The sequence below is a fragment of the Dryas octopetala genome, chromosome 8 (assembly GCF_963921425.1).
Source record: "Dryas octopetala chromosome 8, drDryOcto1.1, whole genome shotgun sequence".
In the NCBI taxonomy this organism is placed as follows: domain Eukaryota; kingdom Viridiplantae; phylum Streptophyta; class Magnoliopsida; order Rosales; family Rosaceae; genus Dryas; species Dryas octopetala.
This window is the reverse complement of record NC_141373.1, coordinates 14,296,159-14,317,275: the sequence shown is the minus strand read 5'-3', so window position 1 is coordinate 14,317,275 and position 21,117 is coordinate 14,296,159. Positions and strand designations below refer to the sequence as shown.

General features: G+C 35.2%; 1 protein-coding gene across 3 annotated transcripts; it reads right to left on the bottom strand.

The window, feature by feature from the left end:
• Positions 1-121: 121 nt before the first annotated feature.
• Positions 122-18,268, bottom strand: LOC147277467 (Protein kinase superfamily protein). 3 transcript variants are annotated; one of them, XM_086253348.1, is made up of 21 exons: positions 17,684-18,264; positions 17,557-17,601; positions 17,409-17,447; positions 16,916-17,086; positions 16,611-16,763; positions 16,387-16,422; positions 16,133-16,176; positions 14,667-14,757; positions 14,041-14,082; positions 13,805-13,913; positions 11,182-11,296; positions 11,038-11,087; positions 10,858-10,936; positions 8,759-8,809; positions 6,889-7,030; positions 6,691-6,735; positions 6,121-6,213; positions 5,970-6,011; positions 4,399-4,581; positions 3,138-3,257; positions 122-388 (listed from the first exon to the last, which is right to left on the bottom strand). In XM_086253348.1, exons 1-21 carry the CDS (start codon positions 18,215-18,217, stop codon positions 284-286), a joined length of 2,289 nt encoding a protein of 762 aa, XP_086109474.1. In that variant the 5' UTR covers positions 18,218-18,264; the 3' UTR covers positions 122-283. The 3 variants fall into 3 exon arrangements, with proteins under 3 accessions (XP_086109474.1, XP_086109475.1, XP_086109476.1); XM_086253350.1 differs by lacking the exon at positions 122-388 and adding an exon at positions 590-2,842 and having other exon boundaries at positions 17,684-18,268; XM_086253349.1 differs by lacking the exon at positions 8,759-8,809 and having other exon boundaries at positions 17,684-18,267.
• Between the last annotated feature and the right edge of the window lie 2,849 nt (positions 18,269-21,117).

The window sequence follows — 21,117 nt, the reverse complement described above, 5'->3', positions numbered from 1 at the left end:
CTTTTGGTTACAATCTTTCTACACTTTTATAACTTTCCAAAAATATGTTTTTGGTTTAAAGAATATTTTTGAATGATTTTTTTAAAGGAAAAATAGAACCCAGAAAAACCAAAAACAAGACTGTACAAAATCGTTTCTCCTATGTCCAAATGATTTTGACGCATATACAAATAGAAACCTTCCAAGTTCCTGCTTCAAGTTCAATTGTGTTTTGAGGTTCTATAAAGAAGAAGCGGAAGAATAAGCTAGCTACTTATACTTGCTGTCAAATTACATTTGGATATCATAACATTATCCTTCGGATTGTCCTTGCAGCAGCACGGGAAAATAATCGTCCGGTGAGATCAGCAGGCAGATTAAGTAACTGCTGTTGTGATTCTGGTGGGAGCTGCCAAAATATATATATGAATATGTAAAGGCGCAGTCAGCAGGAATGCAGAATAGAGTCTGAATATTAACAAAGTACAAAAAAACTGGGGGATCATGCAGATGTAGTAAAAACACAACTTGCAAGAGGTCAAATATATGCCTATATTGGGGGGGGGGGGGGGGGGGGGGGGGGGGTGGTGGGGTTGTTTGTTTGTACGTGTGCATGTTTGCAAGGGTTCAATTCCCAATAACCAAAGAAGAAGGTCCAAACTCCATTACTTCAAAACCCTATTCTGTGAAGACTATGCTTTCAGTGAATGCTGAGAGAGCGGAGGAGAAAACATCTGTTTAGAATGCTTTCAGGTAATGGGAGAAAAAGCGGGTTTAGTTCTAGGTGGAGGAGATGGATTGGGGGTTCAAAAGTCTGCAAATTTTTCGGTAATAATAATTATATTTTTATATCCAGAAATACCGCAGACCCAGGGCATTTAGGGCTATGAGAGGTTTGAGACAAGGTGATCCTCTTTCACCTTCTTAGTTTACAATCACAGTTGATATTCTTAGCTGATTAATTGAGAAGGTGAGGGAGAGGAGGCTAGTTGAGGGGCTGAAAGTTGGGAGACAATGGGTGGAAATATCTGACAATTGATTTGTACATGACACAATATTCTTCTTGTCAAGAGACATCAGAGGTGGCAAAATTTGCTTGAGTTTTCGGGGTGATTTTGCATTTTACCCGGGTCAAAAAGTAATAAAGCTATGGCTTGGTGGGCATTAACTCAGACGAGAGTAAGGTGGCAGGCCTAGCAGCTCCTTAGGGGTGTGACGTGGAATCATGGTCTGAAGTACTTGAGACTACAATTGGGGGGTAATCCCCGAGCCATTAATTTTTGGAATCATGTAGTGGAAACGGTAGAAGATTAGAAAATTGGGAGAAGGCTTTGTTTATCAATAGGGGGGAGATTAACCTTAATTCAATCCATTCTGGGTAGTTTGCGTACATATTACATGTCTCTGTTTAAGATTCTAAAAGGAGTGACAAGGAAGAGAGATCAATGAGAGATTTTCTATGGGCTGATAAAGGAGGGGAGAAATATGCATTTAATCAAGTAGGAAGTGGACTCTCAAATTAAAGAGAGCTGGATTAAAAGTAGGGAACTTGGTATCAAAGAATAAGGCAGTATAGGGAAATAACTATGGAGATTTCGTTTGGAATCGGAGTCATTATGTCATGCAGTCATCAGAAGCAACTACAGGAGGCATGAAAATGGTTGGGATGCAAGACCAGCTGAAAGGGGATCAAGTCAAAGCCCATGGAAAGACATCTCACAAGAGTATGATCTGCTTTTAGGGTGTTGTCAGTTAGTAGTTGGGAAGGGAGAAAAGGTGAGGTTTTGGGAAGACAAATGGGTGGGCTGTGGGGGAGAACATGAAGCAAAATTTATTTCCAATGTATCAAGATATCACAACACTGCTGTTGCAAGAATGGAGGCCTCAGATTCTTTCGTACTCTGGAATTTAGGCTTTAGAAGAAATCTAAAAGATGCAGAGGAGGAAGAATTGACACAACTGTTGCAGTTATTGGAAGGGTGTGGATTGGCAGACAGGCTAGATTCAAGAAGATGGAAATTGGAAACTACGGGTTCCTTTCCATGAAAGTCATATTTAAGATTCTTTGTGAGAATGAAGACTTTCCCAGTTTTCATCCAGCTGGAATTATTTGGAATGCAGAGGTACCTCCCAAGGATTGCTGAGCACGGAAAGCATAATACTTGTGATTTGCTTCAAGAGAAGGAGGACAAATGCATGCCTCTCTCATCAATGGTGTACCATGTGCAGATGAAGTGCAGAAAGTGGGGATCATGTATTGATACATTGTCCAGTAGCCTTGAGTTTATGGCTGAAATTGTTTAGAAAAGCAGATGTGAGTCGGGAGGTAGTGAAGGGTGTTTCTCTTTCTAAGTCAAAGGCACATCGGCTTCGGAGGAGGGAAGGAGGCTAAAGTGATCAGGAGGTGTAGTATGTTGGCTGTGGTATCAGCAATTTGGATGGAAAGAAACAAGAGAATCGTAAAGATTATAGAGGGTTGGAGGTGGAGGACATTTTGGTATTGGTTAGCTCTTTGGGCTTTTTGTATTAGGGGAATTTAGAGATATTTTATGGTCATCATATTTAATTAGATTTGGAGGGCAGCAGTTCATTAGTTGTGTTATTTTCTTTGTTTGCATAGGAATGTGGGTGTTTTATTGTTGTATCAATAATGTACTTTAAAGGTGGATGTCTTATCCACTGTTATTTTACTTTTTGAGGTGTGCTAATTAAAGTATCTCTTCCTTAAAACAAATGTGCATGGTGAGAAATAATACCATAGTCCTCATATAATCTGACCAACTTGATGAGAAAAGAATGGTACTCCATCACTAGAGTTGAAAAATCCTGAGCAACCAAGTGCTCATTCCAGAACTACGATGGACTGAGATGAAAAGAAAGAGGGTAATTTTGTAATTTAACATGTCATTTATGGCCGCTGTAGTTTTCCCCAACAATATATTTCCATTTATAATAATAGTTTCACTACTTCACTGTCGTAATCAAAGAGATTGCGCTTAATTTTTGCTTGTAATTTCTCGAGTATTACATTTCTTCAAAATGATATATACATTTGTTTTGGTGCTATAGTTGTTACAATAGAAATCGTGTGTTAAATGAGTGTGTGCAAGTCAAAATATATGATGTTGACATATCTTCAAACATAATGTGTTTCTTACCTCAGGGATAACAGAAAGGATAGGTAGAATTTCTTGAATGGATGCAAGTTGATTGAATACTAATGATGCTTCCTCCGAGTTCATTTGCTGATTCTTGGATGGGCTATCCTCTTGAATTACCTACATGGAAAAATTTGATAATGGTGAGTAGGTATTAAGATTACAAGCCATGTGAAAAACTCATATCCTTCACTATACGCTTATGGACACTCAGAAATTAGTAACAAAGCATGCTACTAAAATGAAATAATTGCAAAAAACTCACCCAAAATACCATACTAGGACATGGGAAATTTGAGATGCAAGTTATCTTTCTGATCAATAGAAAACTCTAATCTTCAATTTAAAAGGTGATCCTCAGGTTCCAGTCACTTATATATACATATATATATACTTAAAATTTGAGTTTTAGAGCCCCGATGTTGCTTAGTTTTCCATCCCTTTTCGTAAAGTAAAAAATAAAACCTACCTTTGAACAAAAAAACTGAAGGGAGAAAACTGTAAAGAAAGAAAAAAAAAGTTTCCTATCTCCCCTTCCTCCTCCTCCCCTTCTGCTGGTGCCTCTGTACAATAGCAGTGGAGGCACCGGGGCTTCGTATTATCTCCCCCCTCTGTATAAGGTGCGAGCACCTTTGTCGTCACCAAGCTTTCTTACTGTTTATTCTTCATGATATGCAATCTGTCTTGCAAATGCTTTCTCCATGAGAGGTTTACCAAGGTTGCATCGAAAGATGCATTGGCTCCATCATTCCAACTATCCAAAATGCTACGTCTCCTTTGTTACATGTATTCCGTTCAAGAGTATTATAATTCACTTTTGAAAGGCCACAAAATTCACATTTACTTAAAGCATATGAAGCCAAAGAAGTGAAAAAACCTAAGTACCATTCCATGTGACAATTGATCAAGAACTTTCAAAAACCCAAATTTATAACCATCAGTATATTTCTTGCATTTTTCCACTCAAGAAAGGTCTTTTAACTTTAAACTTTATTAGGATCTAAAACAAATGAATCCCTGATATTCATAAAAATCAAAACATAGATTTAGTGCAATTGTCACCTATAGGCTCAACATTCTAGCATTTAATGAATCTAAACAATTGTGATAATCTATACCACAACCATAAATTAAGAAAAATCAAGCCAATCCCCATTCAAAGAAATTTTATGTGTGTTTCAGGCCTTTCTTCTTCCTCACCCTTAAATCTTTACCACTGATATATTATGCACTATTATGCCAAACAAGCTTAAGCTCTTACTACTTTGGAGTTTTCATTTCTTTGAAGCCCTGACAGCAATAGTAGAAGGCGGCGTAGAGTTTGTAAGTTGATTTTGTCTTCGTTGGTCATACTTGAGAATGAAAAGGTAGCAGTGAATGGCATACTTGTAGTAGCCACAGTAGTAATAGAATCCAGGGTTGCCAGCCCAAGTGCATCCAATCCCTGCACTCAATTGCGGAAGGAAATAAAAAAGAAACACCAAACAATAAGGATACGAAAGCATGTACAGTAAATACATTATTTTGATTGCAACAAATAAATAGTCTACGAACATATAATACATTCCCAAAAACAATTTGGACAACTCAACTCTTCGATGACAAATACCAATCTCAAGGATCAAAATGATCAAATATTTACCCTTTACGTAAAGCCCAATCATTTGATTCTTGCATGGGAATTAGAAATGCACCATAACATGGCCAATTGAACTGTCTCAGTTTCAGTAAATTGTATTCAATCAGCCGTTTCACCTTGAAACCCAGTGGTCCTTGACTGTTTATTCTTACAGTGAAATGTGATAAACATTTTAGCTCCCAATCCAGATGTAGGGACATGAGTATGTGTATTTGTTTTCAGTGAAATTACAATTTAGATTTATTCTTTATAAGTCCATGTGTAATTGTAATATTATAGAACTTTTTTTTTCCTATATTCCATGTGAGGAAATATTTCCATAGGTTTTGGCACCTTGTATGGGCAGATTAAATCAAACCCTCCATTTATCTACATTTTAAAATTTGGCAATAAAAAATAATCTTCTGAAGGTCCCTTGATTAGTGGAGTTAATATCAACAAGCACATCGAGTTCAACTTTGAAAGATAATTGGAAGGTCCTTTGGTTAGAGATTGGATAAATTTCATTCTTTGTGAAGATTTGTTACTGTTGGAAAAGTTCTTATATGACCCACTTCTTGTTCCATAAGTCATATAGTCACAAGATTTGTTCTCCCATCAGTGAGTTATTTATAGGAAAACTTAATAACTAGTAATTCAATTACTTAGGGCCTGCTCGGTAACATTTTTCTTTTGATTTTCAATTCTGTTTTTTTTTTTTTTTTTCAGTTAAAGAGAAAGAAAGGAGGGAGGTGGATGAGAAATGAGACAGGTCAGGGAAAAAATGAAGAAGAATACATAAAACTAAAACATAAAAGAAAAAATTCGTTCAAATTGTTTTTAGTTGTTGATTTGATTTTTTTATTCTGTATATATTTTGTTCTCTCTCCTTCACATCTATCATCTTCTTCACACTCTTCTCTTCTTTTTCCTTTAAAATAAAAAACAAAAATTAAAACCAAAACTATTACCAAACAGGCCCTTAATGAAATTTATACTCATCAAGATCATCAATTCTTATAGGCTTTAATGGAAAGGTAAAACCTTGCAAAAGTAATCAAATAAGTTACAGATACAGATATTAAAGAATGCAAACCGTGTTTGCACGTTTATTATTTTGGTTAATTGAAGTTGGATTAACTTATCCTTTCACAGTTCCTGGTATGGGTTATTGCTTATAACTGAAAGAACAAGAACAAGCCCAATGATTTTACCTTAACAAATTCTTGAAGAAGTATATCCCTCACAAATGCACCCTGAAATCTCATTATTAAGAAAATAACAAATAAAGAAATGAGATTGATTTAGTGATCTGGGACATCCAGGCTGAAGATGAAAAGGAAAAAGACGCATGCAAATTCTTACCTTCTCTGCCAACATAAAAGAAAGTATTTGCTTGATAACTACCCTGGTATTTGCATTGTCTTCTTGTTTTTGACCTGTTCTGGCACGGAGGGACTGCCATTTAAGAGTAAATGATATTTTTTCATACCGTATTACAGAATTGAGGTTTTGAATAAGTCAACAACGAGACAAAAATAAGACAGCTAAAATTCGACCGAAAAAATAAAAATAAAAAAAATTAGACAACTAAAAACACAGACAGGGAAAGTTAGAAAGATTACTCATATGTGATGAAGCTGCTAATTAAGGTATATTCAAAGATTATACAGACATACTAATTCCAAAGATTTTTAACGGTAATTGAGAGCTACCGAATTTACTTATTTTCTGTAGGGGGAACAAGACATATATTTCCCATTTCTCAAAACTGAATATTCATAGCTTTCTTCCTTTTCCTATGAAGTGAATTATTCTGTTGCCACAAGAAAATGACATGAGGAAAAAGTGAACATGCACCTCAATCATAAAATTTGAATACTCACTCAAAAAAGAGACTAGTGAAAGGAGAGCAAAGAAAAAACTAGTTCTTACCTCTGCAAGTAGAGACTCTAGACGATCAATTCTGAAAACACCTTCCTGACAAGGCATAATCTAGGAATCAAGACCATGGTATGAAAAAGTATATATGGTAGGTAAACAGTTCCAAAACAATGAGCGCAAATGTAAAATGAAAGAATAAAAAAACTCAAATGCTGTAAAAAGAAGAAAAAATAGTAGTTGTAGCTTTACCTCATAAAGGAGGGCCTGCAGGGAAGACTTCAGCTGTGGTGAGTCGTCAGTCAGTACTTTTCTAGCAATCCATGGGTATGTGCTACCCAAAACTTTGTAATCTGGCTGGGTGCTGATAGCAACGCCTTCCAGAACAGCAAGGCTGAAAGCCATAAAAAGTATTAAAGATTTTAGATAACACCAGTATTAACATTTGGAAGGAACTTTAATGGTAGAGAATTCTAAGAATTTTCAAATTCATTGCATCAAATTAATAATGTCCCATCCAGGTCTTTTCATTGCCCATGTAAAAAATAGTTGTGATGTCCTTCAAAGAATATCTATATTTGTTTACCTCCACAATATTGTGTTTTATGAAGAGAGGTTGTTGAAATAAAATTATATCACTAGTATATATATACACATAAATAATCTCTTGCCAAAAAATTTGGTAAAATAAGATGCTTATGTTGTCAGACTGTGTACCTGAATTATTGATTATGTTCATGCTTAGCTAAATGTAGAGTTTGTAACATAATTATCTTATGCTACTAAACTTTCTAGCAAACATAAATCATTCATGTATGCTCCACAAATTATTTCTACTCTTTATTGGTGGAGGGTTACTTGTACAGGACCTAAGAAAAAGACAATTATTCTTTGGCGATGTGTAGTTTTAGCTTCTACATGAATTTTTCTGCTGGAAAGAAATAACAGGTTATTTGATGATAGGGTGAAGGAGGAGAATTCCATTTGGGAAAGAATTAGTTTCTAGCTTCTCCTTGGGTGTTATCATCAAAGCAATAAAGTGGCAATAAAAATTATTTATGGGACAGATCCAACGGACACATAAAACCACAAAATTTAACACACATTTTCAACCTCTAGATGGTTCATCATCTGAAAAGTACATCTGACATTGTTTTCTTTTTCTTTTTTGAAAAGAAAAATCAATTCTTATGTTGCTTTCTTGGAAACTGCATTGCACATTATGATTAATTTTGTCATCTCTCTCCTCTTTTATTTATTTTTTCGACGAATAAAAACTGTCTAATCTTCTATTTCTTTCCATTAAAACCTCTCCAGTGTCCTCTCCGGAGACTCATTGGAAAAATAACAACGATTTGAAATAGGACTTTAGATGGAGAACCACACTGGACGATGTGAACAAATTCAATTGATATTATTATTTGTTGTAGTATCTTCCTTAAGCGGTTAGTTCGCGATTTCATATAGGGGAGTGGCGTACAAAAATGGAGAGAGAGAGAGATATATATATATATATATATATATATATTTGCAAACTACGATACTTGAAAATGCAATAAATAACAAGTTCAGCAAACAAAGAACTGTACATGGAAATTGGAAACATAAACAAACATCCACACAGTTCTGTAATCATGAATATTCCTTTGGTTGATTTAGAATACAAGGACAAAGGACAAGAAAAGGGAAAAGGAATTTGTATTCTGATCCTGGCAGGGTAAGGTAGGGCAAGTGATCATTCAAGTTAGCTCTCAATTTCATAAAAAAAAAACATCTGTTTATTTTTCTAGGTGAATTATTTTTTCTTTTTAGGCTAAGAAGCCTAAGATGGTGAGTTAATTTCATAACAGTTACCCATGACTGTTGGGAAAATTGTTCCTAAGTAGACTGGAAAGAAACTAATGGAAAATCATAGAATTATTTTCTTTAACCGTTTGGATGGAGAATTATCCAAAGGATCAAAATGTGTGTCAATTTTTTTGTTTTTATGTGTGTCCCTTGAACTACCCTTACTGAACAATCCAAATAAACTGAGAGACCATACACAACTCACAAACAGTATCAACTATATAATTTAACAGTACAAGAGGTCCATTTTTTATTTTAGAAGCACATAAACTACCTTCGAATGATGAGAGAAAAATACGAGGGTATGCGAAATTTGAACTTGTACCTGCAAAGAACAAGGAAAATATCGTTCAACTCATTTATGAACAATAAAATCTAAATCTCCAGAGACTGAACAATCCAACTTCGATATGACAGTAGATCATTCCAAAATTCAGGAACCGTGAATGCAATGTGTGGACATAGGTATGCATTCTTTCACATCGAGAAAAGTTAAAACATTCAACCAACAATGGCATCAAGTCATAGCTTTTTGATATAAGACAAAGTTTGCTTTGATATCAAAAGAAGTAGGATAGAGAGAGAAATAGAGGATAGATAACTGGTGTGGTTCAGCAGTACCTTAACTACATCCAATTACAAGAGAAATTCAGAATATTACAAAAGTTACCAAAGTACTCCACCAAACCCAAGGATAAAAATATCGACATTGGTAAATATATCGGTAGTCCAGATTTAATACCAGTGTACATATCGGTGAAAAATTAAAAAATGACAGAAATTTTCTTAGAACATGGAAATTTTGAATGAACCTCTAGAAACCTCAAATCAACCAATAATGCAGCAATTACCTAGGTAAAGTTTATAACATAGTATACCTATGATAGAAATATGAAAGGTTAAAAGTTGACAATTGTAAAACTTTAGAATTTTATATATTGGTGAAAAGTTGACCGTTGTAAAACTTTAGAATTTTATATATTCTTCTTTTAGGAGGCGGTGTTTTATAATACAATTGTAAATTTACACAAAAATATTCCTAGACTATAGGGATATACAATAAAGAGAGTTAACTTGGAAAACCTACATACAATAAGTCATAATAGAAATGTAATGAAATTTAACTAGATTCTTTAACACTCCCCGCAAATCTGACGATCTGGGAGAGACAACATTTGACCAGTGGCATCAGCTAACGCATCACCAGTTAGATGAGAAAGCTGCATAGTGACACAAACTGATGCAGTTATGTCAGTCATTAATTAACTGAATTCTAGTAACTTTAACAGTCATTAAGTGGGTGGTTGGGAGTTATTAAGTGAGTCGCTGTTAGTCATTAAGTATGGTGCTGTAAAGGAGAAAACCCTATGCCTTGTAATCATTTTGAATAGAAAATTGCAGTATTTTCCCTCAAATATTCAGACGTTCTGTGCTTTTAGGATCTCCCAGATTTCTCCTTAAGAAAATATTGGCTCCAACGGTGTATGAAGTAAATTTCAGTCCAACATCTACAATTTTTGGGGCTTACTTATTTTCATTTACATCACAAACCGAAGTGTTGCAAGGCTTGTAGTCAGTCATAGAATGGCGGCGGAGAAGATAAATAGTACACTTTCTGTGAAAGATGAAGACTTGCAGCCCAAAAAGTAAGACAGTGGACCAAGATCAGTGAACTCAAACTCCAAGCCAAGAGTAGTAACAAATGAGGAAAGAAGAGAGGGTTGGTTGCCTGCCGAAATAAGATCATCGCCACACAGCAAAATAATGTCCCCACGAGTATTACCCATAGCCCTGCATCGTCGCGGGTTTTTATTGAAATCCCCAAACCCACCCTATGGGTACCTGACCCCACGAGTAATTTGGTCATCCTAATTAGTTCAATGTTGAAGAAAACCTTCCCATTTTGTCCATTAACTTCTCACCTCCCAGTTCTGAACCACGCACTATCTCCCCTATTGCACCTTCTATGCAAATAAACATAGCTTAATTATTATTTTCTTCCCTGCACCTAACATAGGTAAGAAGGCGACCAAGATATCTATCAACTCTTAGTTGCACGCTATCATACATACCTGGTTCTCTTTCCATACTTTTGAGATATCCTTCTTGGATGGTTCTTGTACTAAAGTTCCTCATTTCCCTTGAAATTTATCATTTTGCAAAGCAATTGGGAAAATATTTTTGGTAGGAATATAAGTCAAGAAATTGTAGAAATAAATAGCCTATAAAATATGTGATGCATCCACACAAGTTCTAGCATTTGCAACCTTCAAACATTAACTAAGAAACAAAGGATTACGGAACATGAACAAGTTTGCAAATTTATAAATTATATTTTGCATGTCAATTAAAATAAGATAGACAACGCCTTACATGGTGGTTCCTAAATCTCCTAAGAGGTCTCCAAAACTAATATTGCGCACTCCTTTGGCAACAGCATTCTGAAAGACACCTACAGACAAACATTGCAAGTGGCATCAGACCAGTTAATGGAACCCCTCCAAAGAAAGAAATCACGTTTCCATTTCCTACAAATCTGACACAAATAGCAACCTGTTAAAGCCTTTGTAACAGCTTCCTTGTCTGCATTTGGTGGAATAAGCCTGGAGAGTTTGTAAGAGAATTACCAAGTAACTATAAACAACATCAATGAGAATAACCTGTACAGCGACTGAAAGAAATGGACAAACATGATACCCAAGAGTAACAAAGTCCTTAGCCAATGCACCAAAATCACGGTTTACAAGATGGATGGAAGCTTCAATAAATCCAGTGCGGAGTTCTTGTTCAAATTCACCCATCATACCAAAATCTGGTAGTGGAAGATATCAAAGTTAAATCTGGTTGATATATATATATATATATATATATAATTTATGTACGTACGCAAGGGGAACAGTTATTCAATTGGCATAGTGTGGCAAAAACCCAGTTTGCAATAGATAAATAAATTTAAAAAAAAATGCAACCAATGAGACAAGAATTGATTTAGGAATCTGAAATAATGATTCTCCGAAGATAATATTTGTTAAACGTTGACTTTGATGATGGGAGAACAACTGCAGAAATAGAAGTCATCTGGAGATCCCAATAAATCAACACACTAATACAATGGAATTCAACCCCTACGGTGGAAAACTATATATATCACCAAAATGTAATACTTTTCTCTGTCTGTGTGGTCTTTTCTTTCTTTTCTGGTTTCTTATTGTTCACGACATAACGCACCATCCACCAGTTCGAATTTGGATATAATTATCTATAAATATTGAGTGCTGCTATTTGCACACCCCTTTTTTTCTTTTTGCACACCCCAAAAACTTAATTTGTGATTTACCTAATTGACACAAAGGGAAAAGACCTTAAAGGACAACCCACATTATTTGGAAAAAAAAACTCTCCTTACACAGCCCATCTCTCTTTCCCTCTCTCTCTCCTCTCTCCCTTTCAAGAAACACAACCCAGCACCCTCCCTCACCCAACCATCTCCCTCCCTCCCCCCTTCTCTCTCTCTCTCTCTCTCTCTCTCTCTCTCTCTCTCTCTCTCTCTCTCTCTCTCTCTCTCTCTCTCTCTCTCTCGCCCCTATCCAGCTCCCTCCCTCCCCCCCTTCATTTTTTCTTCTTCTCTCAGTTTTGAGTTTTCTCTCCGGCGACGACCCAAGCAAGAACCAAGGACGGCGACCCGAGCATGTTGTTAGGCACTGGTCCGCCGAAACTGGTTGTTTCGTTCGGCAGTCATCCACCGAATAGAACAGGATTGTTCGACGGGTACTTGCCGAACGAAACAACTAGTTTCGGCACATGCCCGCTGAGCCTGCTGCAATTTTTTTTTTAAAGGTGGATGTTTGGAGGAGAGAGGGAAGGGGAGAGAGAGAAAGAGAGAGAGAGAGAGAGAGAGAGAGAGGGGGGGGGGGGGGGAGGGGCTGGGTGGGTCGGGAGAAGGGGGTGTTTTTTTTGTTGGTCTGAGTTGATGGGGTGTGTTGGGGTGATAAATTTTGTGAAACGGATAAAATAGGGGTATTAGGTTAATTGGAGGGAAGTAAATGTCATCATAAAATAGGGTCAGTAGGGGTATTAGGGTATTTTATATATACACATATTTTGGACGAAAGTACCCTTGTTAAATCTGTCATCTTAAAAGATAAGTTTCTCTCCCTATAATTTTTTCCTTTTTCCTTTCAACATTCTACTCCTCAGTCCTCACCTTCACACTCTTACTTTTCTTCTAACAACAAATTATAAATGTCACCGTTGCTCTTAAATTATGTATTCCTGAAATTATGCTCATTTCCATACTTGAAGCTTTACTTCCAATTCAATACTTTTAGTCAACAATGTTGGACGGTGCCACAATAATGTGGCTCAATTTAGTGTGCTAGCTGCCTAGCTATTAGCTAGAGTGTGCAACCTTTGTTGAGAGTAAAGAAACATTTACTGGTTTTGTTTCAATAAAATGAAACGTTGGTGTAGAAAGGGAAACATTGAGAAGCTTAACTTAGCATTCTCACTTGTCACAATAATAACCACTTTGCCATTGAGACAATTGCTTACAAAAGCACATCAGCCCGAGGCATTTGAAAGGCAATCCAATAGTTTAAAGCATTCTGAAATTGTCTCTCTACAAGTGTTAAGCTAGAGAGAGTGGCTTATTTACCTGGTTTTGAGAAGCTGAGTTGAGAGGTGTGTACAAGGGTTTAAGGGCTCGGGATTGGGATTGGCATATTAAAATGAGTGGCTCAAGCTTTTACTGTTGTTCTCAATATTGTTCAACAGTAAAGAAGGATCGGATCACGCGCCATTGATGTACCTCAAGTTAGAGTGAGCCACGTAAATACTTGTGTTGTTTTGCTTGTTTTGATTTTCTCAGTTTTAATTTTATTTTTTATTGAAAATTTCTGCGAGAATTCCAACAAACAACATATATTCGTAATGACCCATCTACAAGTACCCATTAGTTAGTTCATTTAATTTTAAATATCCTCGTATGTTTCGAAAATTCAAGAGAATTTCATCAATTTCCTTAATCAATAGTTTCTTTTTTAATAAAAATCAAATAAGATCATGTAATTTATCAAGATTTATATAAAAATCACTTTTCTAATAAAGTGTCAGTATTTAGAACTTTTTTTTTTTACCTTGTTCTAATTCCATCGTCTATTATTTTGGTGGCATTCTTTTTTTCTTCAGACAGGCTACTTTCATCCACTATCCTTCATGAGTAACTATTCTCTCATACTCACCAGCAACTACCCATTTGCTTATATTATGTATAATATATGTAAAATTAACCTGGCATGTGGCATGTGAACAAGGCCAGTACCTAAATAAGCAAGTTTCCCATCATATGTACGTAGAAGATTTCCAGGGTGTGGATCTGCATGGTAGAATCCACATTCCAGAATTTGATTGAATGAGCAGTAAGTCCCAACCTATCCAACACCAAGAAGCAGGAATTTTATTTAGCTATTCTGCAAAGTAACAATTAAACATAAAAATCAAAAAGTTCAATAGTCTGATTTCAAGAGCACTGTAATTGAAATTAGTTTAACGCAGAACCTCAACCAATGAAAGATCCTTCACTTCTGACAACTTCTGCCCCTAGAATAGAAATAACCAGAGAAAACATAAGCAGAAATGATACAGACATACTAAATGGCACATCAAAAAACATCTTTAAAAATATAGTTTCTAGAACTCTTTAAAATGTCCTAAGAAGTCTACTTAAGTCGTATATCCCCGACAGTGGTTTTCAAGAGCATTTAAGTCATACATACCCACTTGCAACTCTTATGATAATTCAAGAGTGATTGTCACTTGAGTATTTTTCTTAAGAGCATAAGTGTAGTATGGAACACCCAGCATTTTAGGATCTCTTATTTACAAAGAAAAAATTTGTCAGAATAAAAGCCTTGAGATTAGGAGTTAAGACCAGCCAAAACAATTAGGAGTTAAGAGTGCAAAAATTAGCAACAATTATTAATCTTTCTAGTTGCCGCTTTCATTAGGCCCTTCAATTCTTTCCCGATTTTAAATCAGTTTTTTGGTTATCAAATTCATTAGCCCTAATTGAATGTAACAATTGAAGCGGAATGGTCAAACTAGCCATTGGAAATTGTTCTTTCTAGAGTTTGGTCTCATAGTTTGTTAGTGAATAAAGACAAGAGAAATCAAATAGAAAATACCTCCACCCATTCCATCACAAGAACCCTACGAGTTGTGTAATCCAGATACATTTCTGGAACCAAAACTTTAGGTATACCACCATATAGCTGTCTGCTCAAGCATAGTGGATCATAGTTAAAACATCTATATTGTGCTTAAGTTCAAAATGTAATAAACAAAGTCATACAATTGGAAATGGCTATACAGTTATCAATGGAGGAGAAGAAAAAAAAAGGGGTGTTATATTGAAAGTTTTACAATCATAGAATGCATTACAGACAGGAAAAATGTCAAACTATGCTAAGGTAAATGCCAAAGATTGTTACTGCAGATGATACAAGTTGTCCTGTCCTAGACATTAAGAAGATTATAAACCATCATTATCAACTTTTGACTAGTGAAGCATCTGGCATGAACAAATCATAGATTTGTTACTTAGTTCCAGAGAATTATGCTCTTCATATACTTAGTTCAAAAAAAAAAAAAAACAACTTCTAGGTGATCAAGAGGCATTTCATATAACTAAATTCTCAAAGTAACATCATCATATGAAGTTGTGTGAAGTACCATAAAATTTCAACAGAGACTGAAAAGAGGTACCTTCCATCATCTAAACTATAAGCCTAGTGGCACTTCAACAAGCTAAAATAAAAGATACCAATTGTTGAACAACAACTAGACCCCAAAAACTTAAGCCGTTAGGAAATGAAGCAACAATGTATATCAAGTTAACACTCTCCCAAATGTGTAGCCCTACCCTGCACCTCACAAACCAAAAAAGAAGTGGGAAATGGGGAATTGGGGATTGGAGGCTTTGAACCCAGGGCTTCTTGCAACCAAGGCTTTAATATCATGCTAGACAATAATTAGACCCCAAAAGCTTAAGGTTATTAGGGAATAGGACAAAAATGTATAGCAAGCTAACACAATCATGCAAGGAAGAGAAAGAGAATCTCATCTCAGTACATAGACAGAGAGAGAGAGAGAGGACAAATTGAAGAAACTTCGCAAAAGTATCCTCAGGATTATTGCTAAGCATTTATTTGCAAAATCCACGTCAAACATACAAAATATACATCAATAACACAAACATCTACTAGAGCCTGAAGGTACTAAATGATGAACTCCAAAAAAATGGAAGGGGAAAAAAGGTTTACTTGGTGCCTAGTTAAGTGTCAATAATTATAACCACCGTTGTTGAAATAACAATTATGAAATGTGTCTATATAAAAATGGAAATACATCCAACTAACCCAAATAACCCATAAACACAATCTCCTAAAAAATTTGGGTGTGGCATCTCCAAAGGGCCCATGTTCATACAATGCGACTAGTATTATTCTGATTATTAACCACGCGAAACAAACCCTTCCTAGTGCAGTCCTGGGACGAGTAGTTAAGAGCTTAAGACTCAAAGCATGAAATGAAATGGAGACACTGTCAATAACTAAGAATATGTAAATTAAATTTGAAACCCTGCACTTACCTAAACTTGAGGCCATTATTTGCTTCTCTCCTGTAGTCCATCTCCTGCATTCAATGTGATTTACCTGTATTCAATTTAAAGTTCTAAGAATAAACCTTAAAAAGCCAAAGAATTGAGGACCATAGAATAATAGAATAACGTTCAAGTAATTAAAAATTGTAAAAAGATCAAAATCCACAATAGAGAATGATAAGTGATAACATATACTTGACAGATTAAAGTCCAAAATAGAACATAAAGAGATCAATAGATACCCGAAAAAGGCTTGATGCCCATTCATCAACAACTGCCTGCATATGAAGGTCATGTTATATGTTAAATCTGAGACGGTGTTAAAACAAATAAATAAACAACAACAACAGATGCACATACACATAGTCCTATAATACATTGCATGGTCAACATTATCGTCAATGCCAATCATTCACACTATACAAGATGATTTGCTGCAGTACTAGGAAACCTGTTGCAACATTACCTGAAGATCAGTGTTCAATTTTCTTATTCTCCTAAACAGTCCTGCTAGAGAACGCAAAATCAATATGTCCAAGGAAATAGCAGCTTGTACTCCAGGCCTCTGCACTTTGACTGCAACAACTTGTCCCCTACGCTTAAGCCTAGCTTGATAAACCTAACATCAGAGAGAGAGAGAGAGAAATAAATTTGGACTGTCCAGCTAAATTTCCTAAGAAAACACACTGATGATGCTGAAAATTAAGTACCACGATCAGGTAAAAAGCATAAAAAAAAAATTAAAAAAAAAAAACAAACAAACAAACAAACCTGTCCAAGGGAAGCTGCAGCTACAGGTTCTGGTGAGATCTCCGCGAAAATCTCATCTAATGGTAAACCGAGTTCTTGTTCTATTGTATTTAGAGCAAGTTCCGTAGAAAATGGAGATATTCGATCTTGCAGCAGTGAAAGCTCATCCAAATATGATGGTGGTATCAAGTCCTTAAAGAAAAGGATAATTAATATGAAAATCAAAGCCGTCTACTGAGGTAGACCCATGAATCTTAAATTTTGCATAAGAACAGCTAAATTATGACTGTCTTCTACTCTGTTTTTTCTCCAGAAAATTATTGAAGTACAAAGAATAAGGTATTTTCCATTAAAATCCAAGAATAAAAAACCTCATTATATGTTGGGAGGCGCCAATCAACTTGGTTTATGGTGCAAAATCAATGTAATTAACCACCACACAAAGGGCACAAAATGCCTATCATTTCTTCAACAATTATCAATGATTTCTTCAAAGCTAAGAGACGAAACTCACAGGTCGAGATGAGATTGCTTGAGCAATTTTGATGTATGCCTATAAGATAACAAAAACAGATTCTCAGCAATTCTAATCAATCAATTCAATTATGACTTCCATAAAATGAAAAATCACAGTAACTTTAGTAGAAGTAAACACAACGCACCGGTCCAAGTTGTAGCAGTATTTGCCGAAGCTCTGCAGCTCTAACCTGCAAGCAAAAAAAAAACCAAAAGCACTGTAAACAAATTAATAAATCCTTCGATTTTCGCAATTTAATTTCAGAGACTGACCTGGAACATTTGGTCGGAGCGGTCCATCAGGTTATCAACGTAGCGAAGCGCGAACCACCTGCCGAAAGTGACGGCGATTTGGAGGAGTCGGCGGAAGAGAATGAGAGGCTTCCGCCTGTAAATGGCGCCGATTTTGGAGATGTCATAGTCGGCTAAGGAGTCGGCCTCGGCGGCGCTGAGCTCGAAGAGGTAGCCCGACTTGGCGGTGAAGGCGTCGAGGTCGAGGACGACGTCGTTTTTGGCGGCGCATCGGAAAAGCGAGCGACGAAGACGACAGGGAGAGCGTGAGGAAGAGAATCGCGAGCGGCGGTTGGGTGTGGAAGTGGAGAGGAAGGAGGAGACGGAAGGCGAGGGAAGGCGAAGAAGCATTTCTCGAGTGGGAAGTGAAGTGAAGTGAAGAGCGTGTGGTGTGATGAGAAATGCAGGGAAAGAGTATTTTATGTACGTATGAGAAACAATAATGCTATACTTACTAGTTACTACCACATGTATGAGAAAATGCTGTCTGTTTGTTCTTGAATTTCGGCCACTCATGTGTTCTGAATGAATGTTTTTTGTCTCCGAGTGAACGCTACGTTTCGTGGCCGTTTCTTTTGGTTGTTTGGAAAATTGATCCGTTTGTATGAGGTCGGGGTTCAAGTGTTCAACTAAAACTCGTTTAATAAAGGAAATTCTATTACAAATTTACAACTCTCCTATAGGTGTTTGAAAGCGTCCTTAGGCTACTTATGCATTACCGTGTACCAAAGATTATTATTACACCATGCGGAAGAGAAGAAGAATGCCAAATAGCTCTTCATCCAACCATATCAAAGTTTACTCACAATAGCATAAAATCGGGCAACGGTGTTGGAAGAACGAGCCACCAAAATTAAAGAAGGAGATAATTAGACTTAAGTTCTTCAGAAAAATAATTTTTAAATGAAAATTGAGTGTGTTTTAAAATTTATAAGAAAATTATTTTAATTTATAATAAAGTCATTCCCCAATTTTAAGGGTATTTCCCTCTATTTGAAGGGTGTTTTCCCCAATTTTATACTAAATTTCAGTTTATGTACCAATTTTAAAAAACATGGTTATATCGAGCTGTGACTGTCTAACAGTCATAACTTTTTTATTGATTTGTTGTTTTTTCAATATTTGCAAGGCTTAAACTTTACTGTTTAGTATTTGAGTTATATGACTTCATCCCCCAAGCCTAAATCAAAAATATTAAACTTTTAAAAAATTTAAATTTTTATAAATTTGAAACAGTCACAGTTTAATCACAACTGTGATTGTTCGACAGTCACAACTATATAACAAACTGATTTGTGACCTAATCCAAAATGTCTTACTCTAGGTTAGTACCTAAACTAAAAAAAATTAGTGGCTTGCTGCTTTATTGAAAAACTATTGATATTTGGTATTGAATCTTAATTTTCTATAGGTTTTAACTCCGAGATTTTTAGAGTTAAAATCTAACATGCAGTTGTCAAAAAAGAAAAATAAAATGACTTAATTAAAAACCCTAAATCACTACCGGTCTTAGGCTAAGAAAGACTCATAAAATTAACTGAACTCTAAATCTCCTTAAATAGGCTAGTTACAAGTAAATCACTAAATATTTTCATATTTACAAATTACTCAACCAAATTTTTTGTACCTCCATTTTAGTCACCATTAATTAAAATAGAAAAAGATAAATTACAATAGATCAATAAACATACACTACTGTGATAAAAAAAAAATATTATCACACATTTAGATTCATCTAGGTTTTTATTTAACTGCTACGCAACAAAACAGTTAGAGTGGTCCGGGTTAAGTTTTCAGCAATTTGCTCACACTTCAAAGAATTGATTTTTTTTTTTTTTTTATATATAAGGAGCTGCCAAATTCAACTCCACCTCTCCAAGATAAAAGAAAGGCTTAAGTACGTTTACATCCACCAATTATAGAGTCAATTTCAAGTTGATCCATAAATTATAAAATGTTTCAAATTTCCTCATTAACTATAGGGTTCATTTCAAGTTGGTCTATGAACTATAAAACCTTTCAAATTTTCTCATTAACCATAGAGCTCAATTCAAGTTGGTCCATAAACTAACAAAAAACATACAAAATAGTTGACAAAATCGGGTTGACAAAAAAATCAAACCGAACCGGATTATTTATATATTTTTTTATTTATTATATAAAAGTTATATATTTTGAATAAAAAAGGTATAAGGGGTTTTTGAAACATGCTGGGTTCGAACCCATGACCAATTCCCACTACATCATTTAGTCACTTATGATATTTAAGTACATGCAATATATTTATAGGCATACTGATACTTGAAATATATAATTTATAAAATTATAATTGGTATTCTACACCATAACCTTATACACTAAACCATAAAGTTTGAAACCTTATACCTTAAAAATTAACCCTATACTCTAATAATTTTAGTATATAAATTATAAATTATAGTTTTGGACTTTAGTAATATTTTTACAATATTGAAACTAAAAATTATATAAAATATAAACTAGAAATATTTTTAGACTTTTTGCAATGATAATATTTAAATAAAGACCTAAAATAATATCTTAAAAAAAGGAATGATATATAAAATATATTTAATTTTATAAATTATTATATTTCAAGTATCAGTTAGGGGTCTCCAAAAAGAGCCAAGGCCCGAAGCCCACCCGGCCTATTCGGCCCAAAGCCTGAGCTGGCCCGAATAATCATTGGGCTGGGCTTGGGCCATCCCCTTGAAGGGCACGGGCCGCCCGAAGCCTAGCCCGCTTAGGCCCAGCCCAAAGCCCATTTACACACAATATATCTTCAATAAAAAAATATAAGATTTTGGCTATGTTGTGAATCGAACATGAGACCTCATGGAACAAACTTCAACTCTCAACCAACTAAGCTAACTAGTTTATTTGTCTAATTAGTGAATCATAACATATTTAATAGGTTTTTCGTTTGTATACTCTAATAAATTATTAATATGCTTATTAAGTTATTATATAATACTATAATCATATAATGTTAGTAAATAGTAATAGTGTAAATTGTATAATATCATAAATAATAAATTTTAAAACTTATATACAACATTACAAATTTACAACTATAGTTATTAAAGTTATTATAATAAACTTTTATAATACAACTATAATTAAAGTTATTAAACCACGATCGTTCATTAATTCAACGATCTGAACCGTTCATTTTTTATGTTGATAGTCAAAGATCATCCTTACAAAAAATCTGCCAAATAGTAATTCATCTACCCGTTCGAATGTTCGATTATCATTAGAAAAACTACGATCATTCATTAATTCGACCACCGTTACGTTACTCTTACATCTCCGATTAAGCTAATTTTTTGCAAAGATTCTCTTTGAGTGGGGAACTAAAGTTTGAACGGTTCGGATCGTTGTAAACACAATCGATA